At 39.7% G+C, this 27,621-nt stretch overlaps 1 protein-coding gene across 4 annotated transcripts in view; it reads right to left on the minus strand.

Annotated features, from left to right (window-relative positions):
• The window catches only part of DCDC1 (doublecortin domain containing 1), a 434,351-nt gene that overhangs the window by 197,002 nt on the left and 209,728 nt on the right, over positions 1 to 27,621 (minus strand). For all 4 annotated transcript variants that reach the window (XM_045012463.1, XM_045012462.1, XM_045012461.1 and 1 more), the window contains exons 13-17: positions 27,118 to 27,243; positions 24,661 to 24,766; positions 11,535 to 11,672; positions 3,980 to 4,098; positions 1,026 to 1,086 (exon numbers count right to left, since the gene is read on the minus strand). In XM_045012463.1, coding sequence (XP_044868398.1) covers positions 1,026 to 1,086; positions 3,980 to 4,098; positions 11,535 to 11,672; positions 24,661 to 24,766; positions 27,118 to 27,243 — 550 coding nt within the window. The remainder of the gene's footprint in view (positions 1 to 1,025; positions 1,087 to 3,979; positions 4,099 to 11,534; positions 11,673 to 24,660; positions 24,767 to 27,117; positions 27,244 to 27,621) is intronic.

Below are 27,621 nucleotides of genomic sequence, written 5' to 3' on the forward strand. Positions count from 1 at the left end.
GTCCTGGAAAAGGGGGCTTCTCCCACTGGGCTTGCCCCGTTTGACCGCCCCAGCCCTTCTGGTCCCTGGGGAGGAGACTCAGGTCAGCGTCGCCACACTGACCCACACTCTCTTTTACAGCCGCTTCTGAGCCTCACACCCCCTCCTGGCTGTAAAGCGCTATTCTCTCTTCCCTGGCAAGCTTAACATTGCCCTGACTCCCATCCCCACTGTTTAAAGATGCTATGTGGTCATTGACTCAGAGTTTTACTGAAACAATTGCCTCACTATCACTTAACTTGAGAACTGTCCTTTAAATATTCCCCACAATACACAAATAGGCGTTCCCTTCTTTCCCAATCAAAATGTGGAGAGGCTTTTCTACATCTCTTTTTAATGAAAGAATATCTCATTGTTTGCTAACGCTGTCTCTATGTTTTGTTCCATGTACAAAATCAGTACATTTAAAGTGCTTTGAATGTTTACATTAAAAACTCTGTTAGTCAGTGGCACAGCAAGACCTGGGCTTAAGGGGCTAAAGTTCCAGCCCCATATGTGTTTAAGCCTCTCTTAACAAATGAATATAAAAGCAATGAAACATGCATCTCATTTCAGATGGCAGTAGCACCTTATATCGTTTTTAGCTTTAGCCTTCCTTCCAAATACTGATGTCTGGCCAAGTGAATTTTCTTATATCAATTAAATTTAGAATAATGTTGCATTTTTATTTATATAAAGCTAGTTATAAATCAAAATAGACGTGTGTAAAATAATGATGAAGGAAATTATTTAAAAAATCAAAGGACAAAAGCAAATTTAAAAAAGACACCAATAACTGAAAAAATATGTTTATAGAATGTTCTAATATTAACATGGAGCCAATTTAAAACAAAAACATTGAAATTATTAATGCAGGATGGTGCTTTCCTCACCACATGCACATAACTTTCCTACATTGATAGGCTTCATGTGAAAGTATGAAAAGGAGGGTAAACCAGTTTTAAAAAACCCTCATCTTCCTTCAAACATACTTACGAAGCACGCACCTTACAATAGATAGAACCATCATTTCCAAACCCCCAGTGTTGATAGATGCTACTTTTGTCTCTGTAATGGAAAGGTATAATCAAAGAGTTAAACCTGCTTAGTTCTTACTAAATAATAAAAAAAACAAATTAACACAGCAAATAGCATTTACACTTTTAGTTTCCAGAGTGAGATTTCCCAAATAAAAGATGTCTTTTCACTTTTGCCTGATGAGTAATGATACATGTTTTAAAAAACCAAAAAGCTATTCTGAAAACAAGAAATTAAACACAATGCCAGTGACACTGAAAACCTATTTCCTTTTCTGTTTTCTTATTGTGTTTTAGATAATCCATCAGCATTTCTTTTGACCACACCATATAAGGAATCAGATTTTTAAAAAAATGCTTAAATAGGGTTAAAGTTGTGATTCTGAGAAATCCCCAAAATGCCCAAATTCTAACTGACACCTGGATTTTAACTCATGATGCCTTATTTCTGAGGGAAAGGACTTCACAATAGCACAAGCTGAAGAAGGAGGATGGACCTTAAGGTTTAGTTTCCTAGATTTCATATCTTTCTCAATCTTCACATCTTACGATTTTTTCATCATTAACATTTCAATATTAAACAATCTAACACTTCAAAACAAGAAGTTCCTTAAATCAGTGCAATTTTATCAGATCTTTAAATAGAGGTTGCTCCTGCCCTTTAGTTTCAGGGTGTATACAAAAATTCATTTCTGAGATAGTGTCCTATATAAGAAAAAAAAGACATCTTAGCATTCCAATACATGGACATTTGCTTAAGGATATATCAGCAGGCAAAAGATCATGTGTGTCTGACTTGTGTAACATTTACTTTAAATGTAAATAAATCAAAACTAGGTTCAGTGCACAATCTTATTCATATGGGACACGTCTTGGGAATGACCTAGTGTAGGTAGAGGAGTTTTCCCCCTAAGTGTCAGCAAGTGACAGATCTCAATGACACCCTGTGCTATTTTTCTGCAGGGAGTGCACCCAGAGTAGAAACATACTCAAAGTTACTAGGAATCTTGACATCTGTAACACTCCTGGGGCATCACATCAGCCCCCTTTAGGTTATTTCAATTTGATCTACATATCCATGAATATAAAAATCAATGTGCCCAATGGTCTAGTAAAACATTCACCCTATCCTATGCAATTGTTCCTTTGCTGGGAAGTATAGGCATAAAAGGCATAGTGACCCTGAGAACTATGCCATTGGGAATATACAATATTAATAAAAGATCTCCCATGCTGAGCAGGTTAACAGATATAATCTACTAAAAAACTTTCCCTTGATCTTTCTTTCTAAGGTTAGGCTTGCTAGAACAATATTGGAAATGTTTACTTCTAAATAAATGTGAATGTTACCCAGTGTACCTAAGTCAGATTCCATATTTCATACTATTTAATTTTCAGACTTGAGGCCCGCTTGCTAAATTATGTGTAGTCCTTATGCACAAAAATAGACTTCAATGGGAATACTCATATAAATCAGGGCTACTTCTTGAGTAAGAATTTTTAGAACTGTACCATGTTACTGAGGTGGCTCCTTTGTCATTTGTATATACCTGTTGATGTTTTCCAGTGTGGAAAGTCTGTGGGTACAATGTGTTCTTTTAACCATGCCTAAGCATGTAATTAATAATGCTAATATACAGCTTGTAAAACATCTGGTATGTAAAATGCAGAACACACACAAAAATTGGAGGTCAAAAAAGGATAAAGCAAACAAGCTTTTGTTGTGAATGCCCAACACCAAAACATAGTTGTGTACACTACTGTGTATACTATGGAGTTCTTGAATGAGAATTTGAATCTATACCTGACAAAACCATTCTCGTGGCTTCCACCATGGATTATCTAGTAGCAAAGACACTGGAATGGCACATGCATTTAGTATCTTAGAAAGGAGTTCATTTTCAAGCAAAAAAATTGCAAACAAGTCCCTGAGAGAGTTTGTAATGAATAGCAAAAAAAAATAAAAATAAAAATCCTGTTGCAAGTAGTTTTGCCTTTTGCTTATACTTCTCTAAGTGAATCCAACCTACATATTCAGTCTAAACTAAATGTTTTTCCATTATTGTATGTTTCTGACATCTGTCTGCAGAGCTATTCAGCATATCTGGAGTTGCATGTAGTGGTCAGAGGATTATAGATAGTGAGACCTCTGGGATGTTGTTTTGTTTCTTGCATTTGCTAAGGAAGTAGATGTCATTATTAAATTTTGCTTCCTTTTTCTTCATGTTGTGGAGTTTCCATTTCAGATAGCAAAATTCAATATCTTCCATTGTTGTATGCTTTTCCATTGATTTCAATTAACTTTTAATCAAGTTTATAGTTATAAGGGACAAAGTGAAAAAGCATGTACATGATGTGATGATCCTAAAGAAAAGAGTGTCTCATGGTGATGGCCAAGATAAGAAAGAGTTACTGTTAGCACGGAACACAACAAGTAAAATTACTTTTTGTGTTTGGTGGGGAAGGAGAAGAGGAGAAGGGCGATATTCCTGTGCTCAACTAACAGAACTCAGCTGGTGTAAATTTTCATAGCGCCACTGACTGCAGGATCCACCCCAATAATCTTGCAGGATTAGCAGAAATTAGAACACATTCAGACGGGGAAAAGCAAACACTATATTGTAGCGTCAACTCCATTTTTAGCTTATATATTTCAAAGAGGCTACATTCTTAAACTGTCCAAACCTTTATGATTATTTAAAATCTTTAAAAGAGAGAGAGAGATGACTAATAATTAGATGACTGTTTATATTGAAATTCTGATCCCAGTAGTAATTTAAAGATGAAAGATCAGCTATAATAATACATTGATTAACATATATGATTCAGGAACACTGAAATAAAACAGTATAGCAGCATTTCCCAATAACATTTAAATTACCTATATAATTCTACATATGGCACAAGCAACATATTATCAGTACCTTTTCTGTACTGTTAACTTATATCCTTCCAGAGATGTGCCATCATCTGTCTCAACTCTAATTGGATGACCAATAGCTAGACAGCTCTGTACCATAGCTCGACTCAGAATCATTCCAGCCTTCCAATGAAAGGAGAAAAAAGGGTTTGAATAAGTTAAAAGAACCAGAAAATTCAACAATGTGTTACAAATAGAGAGGTCATTATGCCTGGATAACCCAGGATATTAACAGTTGCAGAAAGTGAAACACTACCCACAACTTAGCAGTCAATGAGCCCTGCTCAGAACCAGTGATCTTCTGTACAACAAGGGTGGCATTTTACAGTTCAGTGCAAAATAGAACAGACCCTTGATATCTTCATTTGTCCTTTTTCTGTGCATATTTCACAGTGCAACAATTTAGGGTCCATAACGTGTCACTTGCTATCCTTATAACTACAGAGTTTACTTGAAATATGTATGCACAGAAAAAAAGTTCAGTGAACTGCAAAGATTGCAACAAATCTATAGTCTTTGAGTCAATTTAAAGTTTTACTTCAAGTCTGAAACAGTGCTGGTTAAACATCTTTAAAGACTAGTTTGAACTGTTTTTTGTTGTTGTTGTTCTAATGTCTGCACTTACTCCCAAAGCAGATGACTGAAGGCTTTGTTAGAAGTGAAACATTTAACAATATTTTACGACATTTCTTTAAATTGCATTTAAAATTATAACAAGTATTTTAACAAGATTTTCCCAAACATTTTGTTGGCAATATTTTAATATATTATCAATTGTGGCAAGAGAAAAATAGGACAAAGGAGATAGAATAGAAAATAGGAAAAGTTTTATTGGATGAAGGAGCCTAGCACCCTGCCAGAGCAGGATTGACCCCCAAAGAATATTTGCTAACACTTTGTCCAGTGTTCCTTAAAAAGCCCCAAATAATGATGGTGGGGGAGGGGGGTATGTCTCATGACTTTTTGGGGGAGCCTATTCCCCAGCCTCATAGATCTTACAGTCAAGAGTTTGTCCTGACAGTCATTGATTTTCATTCAATTATTTCTAGTTATATCCTCTTTTACAATAATAAATAATTCCTCTCCATTATTGGTATACACCTAGCACTATGAAAATGTTAGTTTATAAGGACAGTTTAAAATGGAAATCATCACCTGATTTAATTTTTATCAGTCTTGGAAAACTATCATGAAAATTTATCTAGTTGGCTGCAAAATCTATTCACCCACCCTTTACCAGGATGATGTTGGTGATGATGACTGGGGTGGTGGCGGTGGGAGTTATGCACTCTAGATTAGCAGGCAAGTAGAATTTTGAAAAGCTGACTTTTTTATCTCTAGGGTACATAAATATTAAAAAATACGTATTATTTACCTTAAATATTTCAGTGACTCCTGGGATGCTACAGGCTAAGAGAGTACTTAAAGCTAGTAGTTGCCATACCAGCATCTATCAATGGTTATTGCACCATGGTACCTGAGATACTGCAGTATTTCCCTATATACAGGGCATAACATAAGTGCAGGATACTATAGGTTAATAACTATTGAGAAATATTTACTTTTCAATGGCACTTGCTGTACAAAGAAGTTTTTTTTAAACAAACTACTGTAAATGTTTTAGTGATTTGTCTAATCCATAATAGTCATGGATACATGCACACTAATTAACCTTTACACCTACATAATAAAATGTCATAACAAGAAGTTACTGTAGGAGCACAGAAGTAAATGATGAAGTAAATGTTCATCCAAAACTTCAACTGAAGCATGTTGTGAGGTTTGATAAAGTTTGGGTAACTTAGTTTATTTGGAATTTCACAGGCCACTGCATTTTGTGGTACCATCTAGGGCAACAAGCTGAAATGGCAGTACTTCTGAAAAGCCAGGAAACACTAGACATCTCACAAGAAAGGCTGTTTCTTGGGATTTCCAGACAGAAGGAATTTGGGTCAGATTAAAAAAAGGATTCAAATTTTCTATGCATATCTCAATTAAACCTCTGAATCTTTGGGGTTCAAGTTACATGCTGCATGTATAGATTTTGCTTTTTATAGCTCAATAAAACAGTTATGAGAGAAGAAGACTACCAAAAAGGTTTAGTCAACATTATGCATCCAAGACTTGCAAAATTAGGAGAGACAAACAAGACACATTTCTGACTTGCAGGAGGGCAAAGAAAGCATTTAGATCACACAAACTTCCCCAAATTAGTCCTCTTATAATGCAAACGCAACCAGACACTGACATCAAATATTATAAAGCAGATCAGATAGTTGAATAATGGGCTGGGGAACTTTATTGCATGTCACATATCTAGGTATGATATAATAAATGTAAGATATTGTATTTATGAGGGAAACCTTTTATTAAAAAAAATGCTCATAAAGTAACAGTCTATTAAAATGTGTTCATTTTATCCTGCCCAATGAAAAAAAAAAATCAGAGGACTTCAGCACTTGTTTCTTTCATACCACATCAATAAAAAAGAAAGGAAAAAAATCAGCTAAGATCATTTCAAAAGCCTGTCAATTAATTATCTCAATTATTTATTAAAGAGCAATCTCTCTTGCTTCCATATGTCTCAAACTTGCTTTGGATCATTGTTCCATAGTCCATTGGGGAAAGTGTGAATAATAATTACATATTTGGACTTTTATCTTGCCATGAGTTATGTATGTGCAGAGATGTGCCCCTCACATGAAGCCCTATTGACTTCAATGGGACCCCAAGTGGGCAGAGGGATGTGTCGATATAGAGCTCATTGCAGAAGTGGGGCCTTGGATGCTTAATGTTAAATGGATGAACCAGGAAATTTTACTACTTTAAGTGAAGCAATAAAAAATAAAACCTGAATCACTTCTCACAAGCCATATTTATTAGTTAAATACTATCGCTCATTTATCTATCTTAGGGGTGGCCAAACCACGACTCGCAAGCCGCAAGCGCATCTTTTACAGTTAAAGTGCAGCTTGCGGAGTGCCTCCCACTTCTCTGCCTACCAGACTGGGGGTGGAAGAAGCTCAGGGCTTCTGCACTGCAGCTGAGTGGTGGGGCTAAGGGCTTCTTCTGCCCAGCAGGGAGGGGTTCTCAGGGTTTCAATCATATGGGGTGCACCTGCCAAGGGTCAGGGCTTCAGCAGACATGGGCTAAAGCCCCAAGACCCCTCCCTCCCCCCACAGGGCTGAAGCCCTGAGCCCCAGCAGATGCCTCCCATGGGGCTGAAGTCCCGAGACACCCTGTCCCACAGGGCTGAAGCCCTGAGCCTCAACAGGCATGTCCTAGCTCTTGAACTTCTGAAGCTTGTTGTATGCAGCTCAGTAAGTTTGGCCACCCCTGATATATATACATACATACATATCTCATATAAAAATGTAAACTGTTATAGAATGAGATATTTGCTTTTAACCTCATTCTATATCTCCTATCAGAAACAGACACCCAAATAATCCTGTTTATATGGTGCTATTTCAGGCTGAAACAGTAAAATGGATATGCCCCCTCCCCTGAGTGATGTGCCACTTACACTACAGCTATGCCTTTTAGGAAAATAAGTACAGTACAAGTAGTGTACAATTGCCCATAGTGTTAGCAATATGCTTCTGCTTGACAAGTGAGCAATGGCTGTCTTGCTGCAGATCATTTGACTTGAACTCGATAGGGCTGGTTTGGCATTCTGTGACTGGTTACATTCATCAGGAGATGAAGTTCCACAACAAAATGATCTGATGGAAGCAATTAGTATTCAGAGTAGGGTTGCCAACCCTCCAGAATTGTCCTGGAGTCTCCTGGAATTAAAGATTGATCGTCCATTAAAGATTATATCCTGAGATGAAATCTCCAGGAATACGTCCAACCAAAATTGGCAACCATAATTCAGAACTACAATAGGCCCTCTGGCATGTGAATGGGGCCTGTGCAAGGATGCAATAATTTTTGGTATGTAATATGGTACAAATAAAGCACATCACAAAATTGATAATATTAGCCAATAAAATTCTGATTTTAGTCTCTATTCTTTAAAATAATTATGTAATTTCTGGGACACCTACAGCTGTGTGACTCTTAATATGACAAATACATATAATTTAGTGCATTTATAAACTCCTTAAAGTTTGGAAATAGTGTATTGGCTGAAATACAGTTGGGCAATGGAAACTCTCAGCTCTCCTATAGTTCAACTTTCCAAAGATTAGCAAACAGTTTGGCCCCATATTAGTGTTGTGTTTTTCAGCAAGGATGAGGGAACACACATTCAAGAGTGAGAAAACAGTGGGGTCCAGTTTTCCATGATTTAGTTCCTTTTCTTGTGTAGGGCTCAACAAACCCCTAAAGTTGCCCATCAACCAAGTATAGCCAAAGCACAGTCCATTCTGGGCATGCCTCTTCTTGTCTTCGGCATGCTCCCTCTGCTAGTAGCTGAGAGAATAGAGGTATAATTGATTTTTCAGTCTGGTGGCAGTTTTGAAAAAAAAATTGGTTCAGTTCAAACCAAATGTGAAATGTTTTGGAATTTTTGGTGAACTGAAAAAGTCAGTTTTGGGTCTGTTTCAGGGTGGGGATTCTAATCTCGGTCTCCCACATCCCAGCTGAGTGTTCTAACCACCTGGTTCAAGGTTATAGGGGGAGTGGGGCACAGCAGTAGCACTAACAGTCCCTTCTTCTCTTCAGCAGCTACAGTGCTATTCACACCTGGTAGAGGGCTATGTGGGAATGTACACTACATGCTGCCAAAAGAAGCTTGCAGTGTAGAAATACCTTAAAGGAGCCAGTGAGGCACAGCTTAGGTGAGTAGAGCACATGCTTGAAAGGTGTGATTATATATATATGAGTACATACCCTACACACTCTCTACTCCTCCAAGCCATGCCTTGCTGTCTACACTGCTATTTTAGCTATGTAGTATCCTGCTGCTGGGGCCTTTCCCCTCTGCAGGGAAAGACACTCCCTCCCTCCCCCCCAGCAGGAAAGGCTCTGGAAGGGAGGAGGCAGTGGGGAAAGGCTCTGCCAGGTCCCTGCTGCTGAATCCCTTCCCCACCACAAGGAAAGACTCCGACAGTGGAGAAGGGCAAGGGGGAGGCTCAGACTTTCCTCACTCTTTCCCTGCCAAAGCCTTTCCTTGCTACAGTGAAAGGCTCCAGCAGTGGGCAGTTGCTGAAGCTCTTCTCCACTGTCTCCTCTCTGCCAGAGCCTTTCTCTAACACACAGAGCTACACACTGCAGTGTGGACGCCGCAGGCTTTTCACTGCATTATGTACCTTCACATTATGCTGCTGCCAACAGGGGCGGCTCTAGGAATCCCAGGGCGGCGCGCCGCGGGGCGCGCTCTGGCGGTCGCCGGTCCGCGGCTCCGGGGGACCTCTTGCAGACATGCTTGCGGAGGTTCCGCTGGTCCCACGGCTCCGGTGGAGCATCCGCAGGTGTGCTTGCGGAAGGTCCACCCGAGCCGCGGGACCAGCGAACCCTCCGCAGTCATGCCTGCGGGAGGTCCACCGAAGCCGTGATACCAGCGGACCCTCCGCAGTCATGCCTGCGGGAGGTCCACTGGTCCCGCGGCTCCGGTGGACCTCCCGCAGGCATGACTGTGGAAGGTCCGCCGGAGCCGGCTGCCGCCCTGCCGGGAAAATGCCGCCCCAAGCACGCGCTTGGCGCGCTGGGGTCTGGAGCCGGCCCTGGCTGCCAATAGTGTCTAGTGTAGAAGTAGCCTAAAAATTAATGTGAGTTTTGTGACTAAATCTGCCATGCAATAAGAAAAAAAGTCCAATATGTTGAACATGTTGTATATGTTGATTTTTAGTACTTTTATGTGAACTGTGGGAAGTTCACAGTGTTATTTTCTAATTTTACTTACTAACTTACAGTAGAACCTCGGAGTTATGAACATCTTGGGAATGGAGGTTGTTTATTACTCTGAAATATTCGTACATGAACAAAACATTATGGTTGTTCTTTCAAAAGTTTACAACTGAACATTGACATAATACAGCTTTGAAACTTTACTATGCAGAAGAAAAATGCTGTTTTCCCTTTTTTTAGTAGTTTACATTTAACACAGTATTGTACTGTGTGTGCTTTTTTTTTTTTTGGTTTCTGCTGCTGCCTGACTATGTACTTCTGGTTCCAAATGAGGAGTGTGGTTGACTGGTCAGTTCAGAACTCTGGTGTTCGTAACTCTGAGGTTCTACTGTAGTTGGTTTTTTGCACTATAACATGGATTATTCAAATACATTGGTAATAATTCACTTCCTGAGAAGCAACATGATAGGAATTAAGTTTAAAAATGTTGTCTTCATTAGCTAGGACAAATACCAGACTAACTTAATAGCAATTGCTAATAGCTTGTCCAATTCCCATCACCAATGAACAGTACAAGAAAGATTACTTTCTTTTCCAAGGTGTTACATAATGTAACAAATATATGTTGCTTGATATTAATCCATAGCTGAAAGCATAAAGTAAAATACAGAATAAAATGGCTAATGTCAGTATGTCTCCTTTCTCCAAAATACAGCAACTTCACATAACAAATTAGGGCCAAATTTTGCATTGGTTTATCTCCCCCCTCCACCGCTTTCTTTTTATCCTTACTTTCAGCCTATCCTTTGTCTTCTCTATCAAATGGTGGCCACAAGAAAGATATCATTATTTCCAAAGGTGTCAGCAGAAAGGTAGCCCCTGCATTTTGATCTAAATACTATCAGCTTGTGTTCAGTCTGCTCTCCTCTGGAACAGTGTTTTATAGCTGGGCTCTGACCAATGAGCATGCTCTGTTGCTGGCACTTGGAAGTTTTATTCTGTACTTCACCAGCTGCATCTTAACTGCTGAGCACAGCTGTTTTGGTAGGTTGTGGAAGAACAAGTGGTCTTTGAAAAAAAACCCAGCACTTGATCCATCAAGTGCTCTCTAGATTAGTATCAGGATTTTAATTCAGTCCACTAGCAAAAAAGGAACAGCAGAAAACATTAATATCTTTATCTTTTTTTATTAATACCTTTATCTTTTTTTTAAAAGTGGGTTGCCTGTATGTTGCATGAGTTATAGCTCCTATAAAGAATTGACCCTTGACTCCATGTAAAATTAATTCCATAGCCTAACCTGGGGGTGATGAAACTATCTATGTAGCCAAAACTCCAGTGGCTGCTCCCACTCCCTGTTGTAAGGTATAGGGAGACCCAGCACAGCTAGGCTCCATGTCACATGGAAGATATGTGCCACTGTGCAGATTCCCAGCTTCCTATTCTTCCCTGAACCCCCAGTGCAACAGAACCCCGAGTAGGCTTGGGGAGGTGGGGACAAGATTCACACCAAGGGGAGAATTCATATTTTAAATTTAAAAAAATCTAACTTTAATATCATAGAGTCTGATCAAAGTTATCAAGAAAAAGCTGCCATAATGATGTTATTATTAGCCCACAAAATAGAGACCTCTGAAGTAGCCCAAAACACTGAAGACTGCAAAGCCTAATTGTGATGCCTCTTATAATTATTCTTCCCTTTTATGCCAGTGAATTTCATTTATTTCCACTAAAATTGATATCCTATCTGATCAATACAATACCTTTGTGATTAGCCACATGTTAGCCAAAGGCCGCAGTGTTGATGGGACTTTTAGATCCTGACAGTCCATTCTTCTGGGAAGTACCTTCCTCATTTTATCCATGGCAACAGAGACATGAAAAACTATCTGGGGATCGGCCTAAACATATTAAAAAAAACAAGAGCATTACTGTAATTGGTATTTTAAATTAATACCACTAGAAAAGTTCAGCAAATACTACAAAATGCCTGCTAATGTACCATACAACCTTAGTATTCTACTGTAGACATTGTATTTTGTACTTTACAGGTTCTGAATAAAATGATTTGGCCAACATATGTACGTATACATGAAGAAATATTTGTGAATTATGTTAATCCCAATAAATAGATTGGATTACAACATATTATGGTTTCATCATTTTAAGGGCTGAGTGCATCTTGGCCTTGATACCCAAACAGGACACCAGGCACTGTTGCATTTCCCTAAGTGCAGACCTTCATCCTAGTCTCTCTCTTGCTCTGAGAGGGAACTAACCTGCACTGGGTCTAAATGCAGTGCAACATACTTCTTCCAGCACAGCTACAGTGACAGACAGAAAATAGTCCTACAGTACTGATTATGTGACCTGTATGTTAAAACCTCACATTAGAAGGAGAACAGTTATAGTGAAACAGATACATTATTTTAGCTATGCTATAGATTGAATCAAGTAATGTACTTAATACTGTACTAACCAATTACAACTAATTTTAATGTAATTAAAATAAAAACTATAAGATTACTTAAAAATCTGGTATATAGAAAGTTAATCATTATAACTTTGAAGTTACATGTTCCTACTCTAGTAGTGAGAATTGCCCCTGCCAATCAGCTAATAATTTGCTAAGTACTTGAATATGGAGATAATAATCTGAAAGAGGCTCTCACTTTATTAATGGAGTTTTATCTCATCAAGGCACAAAGACTTACACACACAAGTCCCATTAGTTACAGATATAAGACCATTCTGCAACAAAATTTGAATGTCCTTTGACTTCTCTTCAATAGGCTTGGGATATAGTAGCTAACACAAACACTACTTGATGTTTTCACTAGAAATTATCAGTGAATGATCAAGGTATAAATCTGTATATGAGAAAAACAAGGGCCAGATCCTTGGCCCCAGTAAGTCTTTTCTCGCCATCCTGAAGAGACATGTAACATACAGGTCATAATATATTCAATTCCCCAGCGCCTTCAGAACCTAAGTGAGTATGACCAGCTGCAAATGAGGTAGAGAAAATTGTATTCCTCCTCCTGAAAATTGACTCTATTACCACACAGACAGTTCAGTCCAGATCTCCACAATCTTATCTGCAAAATAATTTGAAAAAGCTTCACAGTGTCAGACTCTGCCATGAAAGGCAAATAGTCTCAGTCTAGTAGACTGTTTCCAACTCAAAACAGTTTTGTTGCTCAGAATTTTGAGGTTCCTATGGAAACATAGAAACCCTCTGGACATATTATATGCATTATATTATAAATATTCAATAATAACTAATAATACAGTAGGACCCTGAAACCCCAGTTTGGATCAGAGGCCTATTATGCTATACAAACACAAGGTCCCCACCCTGAATTCCTCCCACTTTAGCAGTTGTAGGTCACTTAGTGATTTCCAAGGATGAATGCAAGGAAGCAGGTGTTTAGGAGTCACTGTATAAATAGTTAAGGATAACAGATCATTATAATGTCTCCCATAGATCAGCAGAGCAGTCTGCCACAAGAGCGTATTCTTCCTCAGAGCCTTTGAATCCTTACAGGTTCCATTAGTCTTTGATGAAAGAAAACAGCCCCTTCACCCTGACAGGAAAGGAGCATGATAGTATCAAAATAGGTTTTCATTCTGATTAACAATGGAGGACCAGATCCTCAGATGGTGTAAATCTGTATAACTCCCCTGAAGCTAATGCAGCTGAAGATCTGGCCCTGAATATTTATAAGAACTGAAGATGGTGATAAGAAACGGTGACAAGATCTGTTATTTTTGGCTATATAGTGACAATATTAAAAAAAAATCCCATATAAATAAAATATGCTTAGTATGCTTTTAGGAGACCAGAAATGTATATCTTTGCCAGAATAAATTGTAAGCTGCACTTTAAGTGAATACGATTGGGCACAATCTATTACTTGAAGTGAAATCTTAAAAGTCTCAATACCCAGTGACTGACAAGATCCTTTTGTCCTCAAAGAATGCTTTCTGTAGAGGCACATCATGCTTCCAATAAACACTAGAGGTCCATCATGTCTTAACACTTGCAATATGACCCTTGTTAATATGTCTGAGGAAAGAAAAGCTTTCGAATGAACCACATTATTCGACATCTTTATAAGCTTCTAAAACAAGGCTGTAGTAACAAAAAACAATGTTCTGCTTCCTATTGTTAAGAGGAAGTGAAAGGAAATGAATAGACATAGTTCATCCTCAGAATCCCACCTGGATGGAATAATACTTATTTTAAATGAGACTGTGTCTAAATTAGCAGTGCTTGATCTGTAATATAAGGACTACTGATGTATAAGTCAAAACACTCACTGTTCAATGACTGCTTCCACGAAATTTATGACCTAAATATTTTGTATAACCACAACGAGACAGCAGATTAATATAATGGAGATTTAACCTAGGATTTCTGTATTGGAAGTGCTATACACTTCTAACAAGTCTGAAATACAATGATCAGTATCTCTTGTGATTAGGATAAAATTCAATGGGCCAACAGTAATTCCAGTAAGGACAATGTAGTTATTGCATATGATATTGGCCCTATGTACTTGGCGAGGTGATTAAAGTTTCACTGGAAATAAATTACTTTGATTTCAAGTACAGAGTCTCCAACAGAACCATTTTAAACCATAGAGATGTAGGAATGAAACTATCTGCCACGAGCTTGTGCCCACATGCATCAGCTACTGTTGGTGGGGCTTTTGAATTGCAAATGAACAGAAAAGCCAGATTAGAAAGGATGTTCAAAACCCAAACTAAGCACCCAAAAAGAAGGGGGAAAAACAAAAATCCCAGTCTGAAATGAGATATTAGATAAGAATAGTGATGTGGGAAAAATGTATTGTTGACTTACTTCTAATCCACTCCCTTCTGAAAGCAAATGGAGTGGAGCATATATTGAGGCTGGCAAAGCAGCAGAAGCAGAACATAAACACATTTAGTACAGAGATATTTGATTTCATATTACCCGTTAGCCAGCAGCAGGCAGATCTTACAAGGGAATCCCCACAGTTATTGTACAATGACAATGAATATTCTACTAATCCTCCTCCAAAGGCTCCAGGCTTAAGACAGCACTCTTACTCAACCTCACTATTATAAATTGCTATCAGATATCAGAGGTTTCACTACAACTGGGTAGAAGATTGTTTGGGTTGGAATTAGACACAAGTATCATTATGCTGTGTGCCTCTTTGTATAACACCTGCTGCAAGTCCCTATATTCTTGTTATCTCTACCACAGGTTTTAATCTTTTAACATTTGGTTTAGTGGTGCAGCAGTGAGGAAGCACTAGCCCTTTGTATTCATCACAGGCTGGCACCCAGGACTAACACCATGCTGTTCATCAGGAGATAATAAAGCTGGACAGTACCCAAGTGACACTAGATAAAGAAGCAACAGCATGTTCCTCTCATCAGCTTCAGATGATGTTAAAAACCTGCAGAGCTTGGGGCAATGGCACCCCATAGAAGCAACAATGGCCATTAACTTTCTTATTTGAGATTTCACCTTCTTTATTATATTTGATAGTTTTGCTTCAAACTAGCAGCCCATGACAGTGAACTGGAGAGATGCAACTTGAGTGAGCTAGAGTGCTCAAAAAAGCATTAGAAATTGCATTGAAAAATTATATTCATAGCATGTGCTGTGCTATGCTAAGCTATACTATCATACCACAGAGTACCTCGTTTCTATCATACATGCTATTAAACATAAGCCCACAGATAGAAGCAAGCAAAACATCCATTCCACCCTCTAATAAAATTATTACTTTAAAATTCTTCCTTTCAGAAAAAAGGCAATGGGATAAAGCATATGATGTAACTATAAACAATAATATTGGAAATTGTACAAGGAAAGCCAAGTTATCATAGAGAACAACATCTGAAAAAATTCATTCACTAACATTAGCTGAGACTTGGTCTGTAAAAAGGGAATTGTTACTTTACTGTTATTATTTATAGCTAGTGGTTCTCAACCAGGGGTATATGTACCCCTGGGGGTATACAGAGGTCTTCCAGGGGTTACATCAACTCATCTAGTTATTTGTCTAGTTTTACAACAGGCTACATAAAAGCCATTAGTGAAGTCAGTACACACTAACATTTTAGGCAGACAATGGTTTGTTTATACTGCTCTATATTCTATACATTGAAATGTAAGTACAATATTTATATTTCAATTGCTTTATTTTATAATTATATGGTAAAATGTGAAAGTAAGCAATTTTTCAGTAATAGGTTGCTATGAGACTTGTACTTTTAGGTCTGTTTTGTAAGCAAGTAGTTTTTAAGTGATGTGAAACTTGGGGTATACAAGACAAATCGGATTCCTGAAAGGGGCACAGTAGTCTGGAAAGCTTGAGAGCCACTGATTTACACAGCACTATAAATATGCATTTAAGTGAGCTGACTGTAGGTATTACTGCACATTGTGAATGATGCATTTTTATATTGAGGAGGAATTCTCTAAGGGAGTGATAGCACTGAAGTTACAAGGTCAGATTAACTGACAGAAAGCAATGGAGGGAGGTGCAAATTATACATCTCTTTGAGAGCTTGGGCCTTGTGGAGGAGTCACCCTGAGAAGGACAGGTGAGAATATTAGCTATCCTCAACCCTGTTTCCTGCCAGCAGTAATGGTAACAGATTTAATTATGGACAGGGCAATATAGGAGCCTTACTGGTAGAGGCTGCTCAGAGGATGTGCTGAATCCGTGCACTGTTTAACCATTCTGGCCACATCGTCTCTCCAGCAATCACAATCCCTTTTTGGCTTTCTGGAGAGGGCTGGCCCTTTAGAGGTCTTTTGGTAGAGGGGACGTTGTTGCTATTTCTCAGTGCTGTAATCTTGCCTCTCCTCTAGCTACATCCTTAATGACAACAGCAGGGAAGTTCTATGCCGCTGAAGGTTATTCCCTGCTAGTAGGGTAATTCTCTTCTGCCCAGTTACATCAGCTTTCCAACCAGAGTCCAAGCTGACTGTGTTACACTTAAATGAAATATTACTTTATTACTTTCTTTCCTTTTGTTAAATTGTCTTTCAAGAGATGACCAATGACCAACTAAGAGAAAGAGATTGATAAATATGCGATTCTCCTCTCACTTATATTAGTGTAATTCAAGAGTAATTCCAATGAAATCAGTAGAATTACACTAGTATATAACAGGTGCAAATGAGAGGAGAAACAGGCCAGTGGTAACAGTGCTTTCTGCAACTAGTATAGGGAAAAGTGGCAAGAGAAAAAATTTTCTTATTTTATCTTCCTCTTCATGTTAATTTTTTTTCCAGGCATTGCAATAGAGAATGTCCAAGAAGATAATTGGTCAGCATCAATTTTTTTAAAAACATTATCTAAAGTCACATTGCTGCTGTCTTTAATGGGCTATAAGACTGATTCTTTTAATTCGAAATTACTTGACTTTGATAAAAAGTAGAATCTCTTGGTACATGTACAAATGCATTGGGATTTGGGGTAGACAACCTATGGCACATGTGCCGAAGGTGGCACGCAAGCTGATTTTCAGTGGCACTCACACTGCCCGGGTCCTGGCCACCGGTCCAGGAGGCTCCGCGTTTTAATTTAATTTTAAATGAAGCTTCTTAAACATTTTAAAAACCTTATTTACTTTACATACAACAATAGTTTAGTTATATATTATAGACTTATAGAGAAGAGATCTTCTAAAAACGTTGAAATCTATTACTGGCACGCAAAACCTTAAATTAGAGTGAATAAATGAAGACTAGGCACAGCACTTCTGAAAGGTTGCCGACCCCTGTTGTAGAGCTTCAATGAATGATAGTTTAAAGATTAATTGGAGTTCTTAATATAGTGCTACTTTATGTCACAGAATAAAGATAATAACCTCAAAACAGCTAGTTTGTAATATTTGTAAGTTACCATTATCTGAAGATTTTTAGAATTTATATTAGATGCTGAATTCAAGGTGAGACTTTTAAAAGCACCTGAAGTGAGTTCTAAGCAAAAACTGACATGCACTTGGGTGCTTCTGAAAATCCTTCCTCTTCACCACACTCTTAAATATTTTAGAATCCCATTAAAGAATAGGTCATCCATTATGCTCATCCATCTTTTTAAGTTGAAATTTAATTTGTGACTCTCATTTCTATTACTGACAGAGAGACAGTTATACAAGTAGTGTGGAAGTGCAAAGGTTTTCTAAAATATAAGGGATGGTGAGGGTTCATATCTTTTTGGACTTGGCTAGGATTACTACATCATGCCAGAGAAGATTTCTGAATCATTGATCAGAGTTTTATCAGAAGGCATTTAGGCTTCAGTATTTCTTTTCTGGCTAAACTATGTTATTGTTGAAGACTATATTATATAGTCGGGTAGCCGTCGGGCATAGACCTTCGGTGAGATGGGGCCTTGTCTATCCCGAGCATGTGAAGACAGACTCCGGCGGATTGAGCGGATGAGACCTTTTGGAATAAGACCAACGGTCATGAAGGCGGTTTCTGCAAGCGACGTGGTACGCTAAGAGCACGGCAAGACGCGAAAGACGCCCTGGTCAACCACTGCGCCCAGCCCATCTCCAACCATCTCGACTTTTGTCCTGCCATTGGAGCAAGATGGAATCTGGGAAGAGAGAGTGAGGCTGACTATGCGCACCTCTCCCTCACTTTAATCCAATTCACGCGCAAGTCTTGACATCCCTCCAATTCCCGTAAACTTTAAAGTCCTGTGGCGATGGGCGAGCGACGAAGCAGCAGGTGTGGATACACTGGAAGCTGTAGCCGTGGACCTGCACACAGGCGGCTCAGGTCTAATGGTCGTCTTCTTGCTGACCGAAGCAACAGCTGGATTCGGCGTCTACCTGAGTGACTGAGCAGCCCTCTTTAGGACTGCACTGCTCACCTCCGTAGTAAGAGGAAGGGGCTAGAAAAGGTGCCCTAAACATTGTTTGCTTCATAGAACCCTGGCCAGCTTACCGCGGCTGGAGGGGATCCCATCTTATGCGGTCAAATAACAAAATTTCAAGCAACAAAACGCAAGGTGACACCACTTATTATTGGTACATGGAATGTACGCACGCTTCTAGACAACCCCTCAGCAGATCGACCAGAAAGAAGAACAGCTCTGGTCGCCAGAGAGCTCGCAAGATTTAACATCGATATTGCGGCCCTGTGTGAAACTCGTCTAGCCAACGAAGGTCAGCTCACAGAAACAGGAGGTGGTTACACATTCTTCTGGTGTGGACGTAGCAGTGACGAACGTCGTGAATCTGGAGTTGGCTTTGCGGTTAAGAATCATCTTGTCCGCAAACTTGCCAGTCTTCCCAAGGGCGTGAACGATCGACTCATGACACTGCATCTTCCACTACCGAGAGGAAAGCAAGTTATACTAATCAGCGCTTACGCACCCACAATGACAAATCCGGATGAAGTAAAGGACAAGTTTTATGAAGATCTCGATGCCCTACTTTCATCCGTGAAGCGCACCGACAGGCTGATTCTACTTGGCGATTTTAACGCGAGAGTAGGATCCGATCACTCTGCCTGGGATGGCGTCATTGGAAAAAATGGAATCGGCAAATGCAACAGCAATGGCCTACTACTATTGAAGACATGTGCGGATCATCACCAATACCATCTTCCGCCTGCCCACTTGCAAAAAGACGTCCTGGATGCACCCACGTTCCAAGCACTGGCATCTCATTGATTATGTCATCGTGCGGAGGAAAGACAGACAGGATGTAAGGGTGACTAAGGCCATGCCGAGTGCTGTCTGTTGGACTGATCATAGACTTATCATCTCTAAATTAAGCCTTCACATCAAGCCAAAGAGACGTCCGCAGGGAAATAAAGCTGTGATGAAAAAGATCAACGTCAGTAAACTGAGGAACACCAACACAGCAGCTTCACTAGTAGAAGATCTCGACAACCAACTCTCAGAGCTGCAATTAGAGGAAAACGTTGAGAGGAACTGGGAACGCTTCCGAAATATTGTGCACTTTTCTGCACTAAAGGTTCTTGGACCCTCACACAGGAAACAGCAGGACTGGTTTGATGAAAACGATGAAGAGATCAAGGCTTTACTTGCTGAAAAGCACTGCCTTCACCGTGCTCATCAGAACGACCCGTCGTCAACAGCTAAGAAAAATGCCTTCAACAACATTCGCAGGACCGTACAGAGCAAGCTTCGTAAGATGCAGGACTCCTGGTTGAGTGCCAAAGCAGATGAAATCCAGAAGTTTGCTGATAGAAACGATGCCAAACGGTTCTACGAAGACCTTAGATCCTTGTACGGACCTCGGCCTTCAGGGAGTTCCCCTCTACTGGACTTAGATGGTGTAACTCTCATTACTGAGAAGACTCTGATCTTACAGCGTTGGGCTGAGCATTTCCAATCCGTACTGAACCGCCCATCTTCCATCAATAATGAGGCGATTGATAGAATGCCCCAGGCGGATATTAATTACAGCCTGGACGTTCCACCATCAGAGACTGAAACCCTACAGGCCATCAGTCAGCTGTCTAGTGGCAAGGCCTCAGGATCTGATGCGATTCCAGCGGAAATCTATAAGGATGGTGGTGCAATGCTTGTTGACAAACTCACTCAGCTGTTCCAGTCCTTCTGGAATCAAGGGTCCATTCCTCAGGAATTGAAAGACGCGTCCATCGTACACCTCTACAAGAGGAAAGGAAATCGAAAAGTCTGTGATAATCATAGAGGAATATCACTGCTTTCTAGCGCAGGCAAGATCCTTGCACGAGTGTTGCTGAATCGCCTGATTGACCACCTGGAACAGGGTTTACTACCCGAGACACAGTGCGGCTTCCGCAAAGAGCGTGGCACTGTGGACATGATCTTCGCAGTTCGTCAGCTCCAAGAGAAGTGTCAAGAGCAGAATCGTGAACTGTATACCATCTTCGTGGATCTTACCAAGGCTTTTGACACTGTCAGTCGCGAAGGTCTGTGGCGCATCATGTCGAAGTTTGGGTGCCCTGACAGATTCATCCTGATGGTACGTCAGTTCCACGACGGCATGACGGCTCGTGTTCTGGACGACGGAGAAGCTTCAGAGGCCTTTCTCGTCACAAACGGCGTCAAGCAAGGGTGTGTGTTGGCACCGACCCTGTTCAGCATAATGTTTTCAGCTATGCTGTCAGACGCCTTTCAGAACAGTTCCTTGGGAATCAGCCTGAGATACAGGACTGATGGGAAACTGTTCAACCTGCGAAGACTCCAGGCTGTCACCAAAGTAAAGGAGACTGTGCTAAGAGATCTTCTTTTTGCTGACGACTGTGCCCTGAATGCTGGATCAGAGCAGGAAATGCAAGCTAGCATGGATAAATTCGCAGCAGCATGCGATAACTTCGGCCTCCTCATCAACATAAAGAAAACCAAAGTGATGCACCAGCCAGCTCCGAAAGCCCAACACCAAGAGCCCACCATCATAGTGAAGGGACAAAAGCTGCAAGCAGTGGACCAATTTACATACCTTGGCAGCACCCTTTCTCGCGCAGTGACAATTGACATCGAGGTCAACTGCAGAATCACTAAGGCAAGTTCTGCATTTGGCAGACTGTTGACCAACGTGTGGGACCGCCGTGGAATAAGCCTTGCTACAAAGCTTAAAGTCTACCGAGCAGTAGTGCTAACTACCCTGATGTATGCCAGTGAGACTTGGACTGTATACAGGAGGCACGCTAGGCAACTGAACCACTTCCACATGACTTGCCTCCGCAGACTTCTGAGGATCCGGTGGCAGGATAAGGTGCCAGATACAGAAGTCCTTTCCAGAGCAGGCCTGCCATCAATTTATACTCTGCTTATGAAAGCCCAGACACGCTGGGCAGGCCATGTTGTAAGGATGCCAGACCACCGCATCCCCAAACAGCTCTTTTATGGTGAGCTGTCTCAAGGAAAGCGATCGCACGGGGGACAAAAGAAGCGATATAAAGACACGCTGAAAGCCTCTCTTAAGTCCCTGGATATTGACATCACCTCCTGGGAAACTCTGGCACAAGACCGATCGACATGGTGTACGCTGATCCATCAAGGCTGCCAGACATCTGAAGCCAGAAGGATAACTATTGCTCAAGAGAAGTGAGCACTCCGTAAAGCCAGAGCTGTAAATGTAGTAACAGTGGTGCCCACACATGTCTGCCCGACATGTGGCAGAACATTTCGTGCCCGTATTGGCCTTATCAGCCACCTGCGGACGCACTGTGGACAGCTCACAACCTGCTAGATGTCAAGGTCTTCTTCGAAAACGATGGACGAACATCATTATATATCAATAACATAATAAGATTAATAATCTTCAACAAATACATATAGCTTCATATTTGGAATATATATACATATTCTCAATATGAAGCTGTTGTAACTTTTTTTGAATGAGCATCAAAATAAAAGTAGTGATGACAGATTTGGATGAATGGTTTGGAAGATGATGTATTATAGCTGATTTCATATTTCCTAAATATGAATAGTTTAGTTCCTGGAAGGAGAGTTGCTTGGATAACTATGCTTGGATTTCATATCTTTTTTAAAACAAGATACAGAAACTTCAAATGGGAATATTGTCAAATGGTGGTAGCAATGTCTTACTTGCCAGTGAAACATGTACCGGTGCAGTGGGATTTTTTTTCTTAGTACTCTTTTTTAATATTGACAGCCTTTGTGTGACATGTTTAGAGGACTTGAATTTAACAAAATAATTATATTAAAAGTATTAAACAGTTAAAGCAGGACTCAAATGGTACTTAGGCCATGAGCTGGATCTCTGCACAGGGTGAATTTTATCCAACGTTGATTGACTGAGAAGAATGTACAACTTCCTTTAACATTAGTGGGAACTAAGGACTTAAAGCCCTACACAGCACCTTGAAATTTTACCATTATGTCACAAATATGAGTGAAACAATTCAGGAACTTGTGCACTAAAGTTTAAATTGCTCTTCATGTTCAGTAAAAGGTCAAGCATATAGAAGTGTATATAAGGTCCAAAATTATAGTTTCTCCAATACTTCCTTTGTTAAAAGTACAATATGATGAATTCCACAAAAGCAGTATGAATGGACAAATAACCTGACCTAAGAAAGTGTCCAAGGATGACATCTACTGATGGTCATCTATCCCACCTTGCTGATGTATAGGCCAATCTTTCTCACCAGTGACAAAAGAGCAACAGGTTGTAATTGTCAGGGTTATCTGTAGCCCCAGATGCACGCATTGGGATTGTATGTCATAAATTCTACTCAGCGGGAAATGTTTTATTTTTAATCTTCTATTGACAAGTAACAGCTAGAGGTTGAGCAATAATATCTATACCTGAAGTCAATTTAAAAATGTATGTATCCAGAACATCTGAGCCTTTTGCCTTTTTAGTGTGTAATCTTCTTAGTGTCTTCTGCACCTCATTGAGCTCCAAGGTTTGCAAATACAAAATACTGTAGGTATCCAGCACCTCTGCCCTGAATTTAGCTTTAAAGGAGTCTCTCTTGAGGATATCAAATTATCATTCACAATACACTGTTCACCCCCAGAAGTGTAATTGTTGGATGCTCTCACCCTGTTTCCAAATGTATACGCCTCAATAGGTTAGTACAGCTGTAGTTTTTAAGCTTATATTAACTATCCCATTCTTTATCTCCTAAGGTTTGTTTCTCATATTTTATTGTAGGTAGGCATTAGTAGTATTCAGATGTTTTATCTTTTCCCCATTGCTGATCTATAGATTTATGCATCTCAAGGTCACTTTGGAACACATTTATACCAGACACCAGAAGCATAATCAAAACAACATGCTAATATATAAACAATATCAGATAACATAAAAATGGTGCTTTAGATAACCATAACTTAAACACAGTAAACTATGCTGATGCCCCACTACACAGAAAACAACCCTTTACATTGTCACAGAAGCAGCCCTGCAGAATGCAGATCGGTGCAGATTGCTCCCCTAAATGCTTCTCCTGACATCATGTCTGCGTTTCCCCATTGCAGCAGAACTGGTGCAGTTCTGCTGTCTATTGAACTTTATTTGCCATTGGGGGTCAGGAACAAGGTTTGTCTCAGTATTATTATTTGTATCACAGTGCTGTGTTAGGCACTGTCTAAAGTGAGAGACAATCCCTGCTCTAAGGAGTTTATGTTTTAAATAGACAAGAAAGACAACATGTGGAAGAGGAAACAGGCTCAGGGAAGTAAACTGACTTTCCCATGATCACATAGCTAGTCAGTGGTTCAGGAAAGAATAGAATGCCACTTCCTTCCCCTCTGGACTAAGCTGCCTCTTCATTTGTGAAGAATCTGTGTGAAGAATCTTTAATTGACTCAATGTAAAAAGGTGCATGACAGCTTTAAAGTTGTACTCTATTTGCTTTTCTAAGTAAACTTAAAGTAGTCACAATAACTGGCTTAATTTAAATGATTTGAACAATCAAGATGACTTTACTCAGAGGTTTTATATGAATATATTAGATTAGGACCTGGGTCTACTTTTTCAGTTACCAAATACATTTGATTTGATAAGTGAGGCTTATATGCTTATTCCTTCTGTATCATGGTACTTTAAATGCAAACAAAAATTACAGTATCAAAATGAAATTCTGAACTCAAAATTTATACAAACACCACCAAAATATAAGCAGCAAATAATAGTTACTGTATTAGACTAATAATTTTGATTTTCTTTCATTTTGAAATCTATTGTAAAAAGCCAGGATATTAACCTTTGGAGTGTCTGCATTTATGGGACACTTGTTACATCAATGGAATTAGAACATTCAAAATGCTAACTTGCACAAAATAGGAAGTGAAAGTCAGGTATATAAAAAGTCATACTTAATCTATGTAACAGTTTTGTGCTAACAAAAGAGAATAAACTTACCTTGTACTGTATAAAATGGCTATTCATGTCCACCTTTTCCAAGTTTTGAAGTGTCTGGTGGTTTGTGCACTGGAAGTTGTCTGGAAATTCTGTACAAGCTTCCCAACTGAGAATAAACAAAGTCATTAAAAGATTCTTTATTGGGACTTTTTATTTAAAGACAACTACTACAGCTTCTATATTTAAACTAAAGTTTACATATTTTCAGATATGTTAACTGTGTGTTAGCATATAATTAATACTTACAAACAGTAAAAAAGTACAAGCAATGCTTAGTATAAGGTGTGTTAATTTAAATATTATAAATTATACACAGGCTTAAATCAAAGTTAAACTTAAAATCCAATGGACAACATTTTGACACTTTGGTCCCAGTCGTTTGGTCCAACCAAATTGTACTTGGTGCAAGGAACCCAAAGGGGTAGAGAAAAGATGGTTTTATACTACTTTTGCTCTCTCCTGATCAGAGGCATTCATGGACTAATCTGACCCCTCGTGCAACTTAAAGGAGTTCCAAGACTGCTCTTAATGATGGCAGAAGTAATGGTCATTTCAACACCCGGGAATCACTGTAGTACAGCAACACTCCAACCACATTCTATCTCTTAGTCACATTTCTAACACACCATCTACACTGTGAGCTGTACAGTGGGGGAAAGGAGGGTGATACTGACCCAACTTTGCTGGCTCGTTGCCTGAAGGGGAATCCTTGGTTGCCCTGATTGTTGGGAGTTTTGCCACTGACGTCAATGAGACCAGGATTTCACCCAATATTTGTAAAAAAACCAATTTTTTGTGTAGTAATGGGGAGTAGATTAACAGGACAACAAAACTGTGCGCATTTTCTTTTTTAGGTCTTCCCTTTGTTATATGAAAAGGAGATGTTACTCCGTACTGATATAAAATCAGAAATAAAATCTGTCCTGATCTACACATTTTTAAGTCTACATGATTATATAAATGTTTGTGCTTATGTATTCAAACACTTTAGACATCCCACATATAAAAGTTGTTCATGTGCTGCAAGGCTCCCTATTTCCCTGTCCCTCCTATCTCATCCAAGCAACAGTGGTTGTATAACGGACAGCAGGATCTGGAGGCTACAGTGAAATGGAAGCTGTAGCTAGGGCCTCTCAGAGAGAGGCACCGATACTTACTCTGGTGAATCTTAACAATTCTGCAGTAGGCAGAAAGATGGGAAATACCAACAGAAAATAAAAGAGGAACTAATTTGATAGGCTGCTATTGTTACAGAGTAGGGATTGGGAGGCAGACTCCAAAATCAGCAGAGTGAAGTGCATTTTTGATTGTGACAGTTAGTCCTAATTAGAATTTTTAAATTGATATGCACATGTAATGGTGGAAATATAGGCTCTGATTTTGCAGACATTTATGCATTTAAGTAGCCTTGATCATGTGAGTAACCTCTTTAACTGATTGGGACTACTCACATGCTTAATGTTATTTACTCATGTGCATAACTGTTTCCAGTAACGGGGCCTGGGGTGTGAAATTTACATAAAGTATTGAAAAATGCATAAGCAGCTATTTAGCTGACTACTTTTATTTTCAGCATTTTAACATGTTAAAATGAAATGTTTAATAGGTAAATGTTTTAAAATGCATTTTAGCAAATGTAAAAGCAAAGTCTTTTATTTATATTTCAATAAGAGTACTGGAACTAAAATATATTAGTGACTCAACCAGGGGTAGATTAGGGTCTTGTGGGGTCCCTGAGCCAGAGCAAGTGGGGTCCTCTTCCCACCCCGTCTGCCTGCAGTCCCTCGTCCCCTGCCCCAGCACTCCTGCCGGGAAAATGGGGTTGGGGTGCAGGGCTTGCCACACCTGCCCAGCATTCCTGCCAGGGAGTGAAGGGAGCAGGGTTGGGGAGCGGGGGCTTGCCCCACTCCACCCACCTGCCCATCGCTCCAGCCAGGGAATGGGGTCAGGGCGCAGTGGCTTCCCCCACTTGCCCGGCACTCCAGCTGGAGAGCGGGGTCGGGGCGCATGGGCTTGTTCCACTCCACCTGCCTGCCCAGTGCTCCAATTTCCGGAGCCCTGCAATTGACCAGGGCCCCATGGCACAGGGCCTGTTGGCCCAGTGGGTCATCCTCCACTAGACTCAACATTTCTTTATTGAAATTACCCATTAAACTGTTGCAGAAAAAAACAGGGATAACAGCCTCCTACTTATTTTAGTCACATCTTGTAAAAATTGAAGGATGAGGTATAATAAATTAATTTTTTACAACTATTGAAACCTCTTGAAGAGCTGATGATGAAGTACTGATGTGTTGTACTGTGCACTGAAATAATGTTACAAATTGTCACATTCATAGGAAGATTTGCAGACTAGCTTTTCAACATTTTAATCATCCTCTATATTTCTCCCTTTCTTTCTCTGTATTCTTGGGTTTAGGGTTTCAGACAACTTTGAAAAAGCAGAAGTTAATATACTTGTCACATCCAGGCAGCAGATCAACATTAGGATCCAGAAGAGTTTTATAAATAATTGTGATACCATCCTTCTCAGCTGCAGTCACTCTGTCAAAGGTCAAACTTAGAACACGGTTTAAGGGAGACCTGAAAAATGAAAATAAAATCAAAGCTGACCTTTCTGAAACAAAATCAAACACCTTCAAAAGCAATAATGAGATTATACATGCAAAGGCAGTGAACATAATGGAAATGCTGTTGAAAGAACGAAGACAGAAAATATTAAAACCCACTGCATTTTATATGTCGGAAAGAACATTAATAATCTAGTAGCCATGCTCTGGCTTTAGTCTTTAGTTCAGATGTTTCCATCTCAGATGCTAATTCTCTCCCCAGCCATCTTCTTGTCTTTATTAACCTATAGGTTATGGACAGCAACCAAATTGAATTAGTCTTGCAATATTAGCTCTTCTACTGGAATAAATAACAATTTGGACAGAAGAAATAAGTATTATGATCAGCACC

The sequence above is a fragment of the Mauremys mutica genome, chromosome 4, assembly GCF_020497125.1.
Source record: "Mauremys mutica isolate MM-2020 ecotype Southern chromosome 4, ASM2049712v1, whole genome shotgun sequence".
In the NCBI taxonomy this organism is placed as follows: domain Eukaryota; kingdom Metazoa; phylum Chordata; order Testudines; family Geoemydidae; genus Mauremys; species Mauremys mutica.